A 1,527-nucleotide genomic window follows, 5' to 3' on the forward strand; every position below is an offset into this window, starting at 1 on the left:
GTGTGTGTGTGTGTGTGTGTGTGTGGTGTGTGTGTGTGTAATAAATACATAATATAAAAGTACGATAAATGTATGCAATTATGAAGTGCTCTCTATTCAGAATTGTATTATTTGAGAAATAATATACATACCTATACAAAAACAATATACAAAGATTAAATTTCGTAGTGATAAAGAGAATTGCGGATAAATGAAATTTATATAAAAGCATAATAACGAATATTCATTAATTTTTTATTGCATATGATGTTATTAATTAATTAATTATTAATTATTTTTTTCTCCTTTTCTCCCACAATTTTAAAGAAATCAGATTACACTTAAAGGCCAAAATACTATAAAATATGTATATTTGGAAATACGCATTACATTTTAAACTATTTATTTTCTAACTTTGATATATATATAGTTCATAGTTTGATAAAATTATTTACTTATTTGCGCTTGTATAACGATAACTAAAACAGTTGCAATAGACATAATGAACTGCAAATAAAAACAATGTATACATTTTTTTTAAATACTAGTCACGAATTTAAGTTACGTGTATTAATATTATAAGTACATATTACATACCCTCTGAAGAAATTTGAAACCAAATTGGAAAAGTCCTATTCCGCAGAATCTAAGTGGCATATGTACAATTTGTAATGAAAATTGTGATATCTATGAAAAACAATCGATTATTTTTTTATATACATACATTTATCTATTATTTAGACATTGTTGAATATTTATTTTAATAATATTGCAACGAACTTATTTTGACACTTACGATTTCTCGAATTTCAACATCACAAGTGGAATACCATAATCTGTTTATTAAATTTGCTGTTGCATCTGCCTAAAATTAGAATGTGCGAAATAGAGCAGATATTGTGCTTCTAATTCAATAATATAAAATAGAATGTCACTTAACATTCAAATTTTTATTAAAAACAAATTTTAGATAGATAAATATTTTAAATTAAACATATAATTATTACCTTGGTGCTAACTGTTTCGCACACATAATTAATGAGCAGAAATTTAAAAATGCTTTGAGAAAGCCATAACAGGTTCACTCCTACATACTTTATTTTATCAGATTTCATATAATTGTCCATAAGTACATAGAAAGTTCCGCGAATATCAAATACTATCCAACCAAAATAGATTGCCATTTTGAAAGACATTTCTCTTACAAATATGGAATCTATATCGTAACATATTTTGCATAACTCCAAGTGAAGATGTCTGTAAATATTAGGTACATTTTATTTTGTACATACTGTATATAATATTAAGTTTTATTTAGTGATATTTATATAGTTAATGGAATTTAGTTAGACTTTCTTACCTAATAATCCATATCATGCGTTTGGTATTTAAAGTTTTCGAAAATCGGTGAGAACGCTTTATGAGATTTTTTCGAACTTGTTTTGTTTTATCGTTATCTATCAAATTCTGAAGGTGTTTATTAATTTGATCAAATTTTAATCCTATGTATCTAAATATATAAGAGAAAATTAATGAATAATTTTATTA

The 1,527-nt window shown here is 24.6% G+C and overlaps 1 protein-coding gene across 1 annotated transcript; it reads right to left on the reverse strand.

Annotated features, from left to right (window-relative positions):
• Positions 1-434: 434 nt before the first annotated feature.
• On the reverse strand, positions 435-1,175 carry LOC105462228 (the record flags this gene model as incomplete). Its single annotated transcript, XM_011708752.1, has 4 exons — positions 987-1,175; positions 776-844; positions 577-666; positions 435-486 (listed from the first exon to the last, which is right to left on the reverse strand). Coding segments are annotated over exons 1-4 (400 nt in total), but the record flags the coding sequence as incomplete, so codon positions are not given.
• Positions 1,176-1,527: the final 352 nt, after the last annotated feature.

This window comes from Wasmannia auropunctata, unplaced genomic scaffold, assembly GCF_000956235.1.
Source record: "Wasmannia auropunctata unplaced genomic scaffold, wasmannia.A_1.0 LD267928.1, whole genome shotgun sequence".
Taxonomy (NCBI): domain Eukaryota; kingdom Metazoa; phylum Arthropoda; class Insecta; order Hymenoptera; family Formicidae; genus Wasmannia; species Wasmannia auropunctata.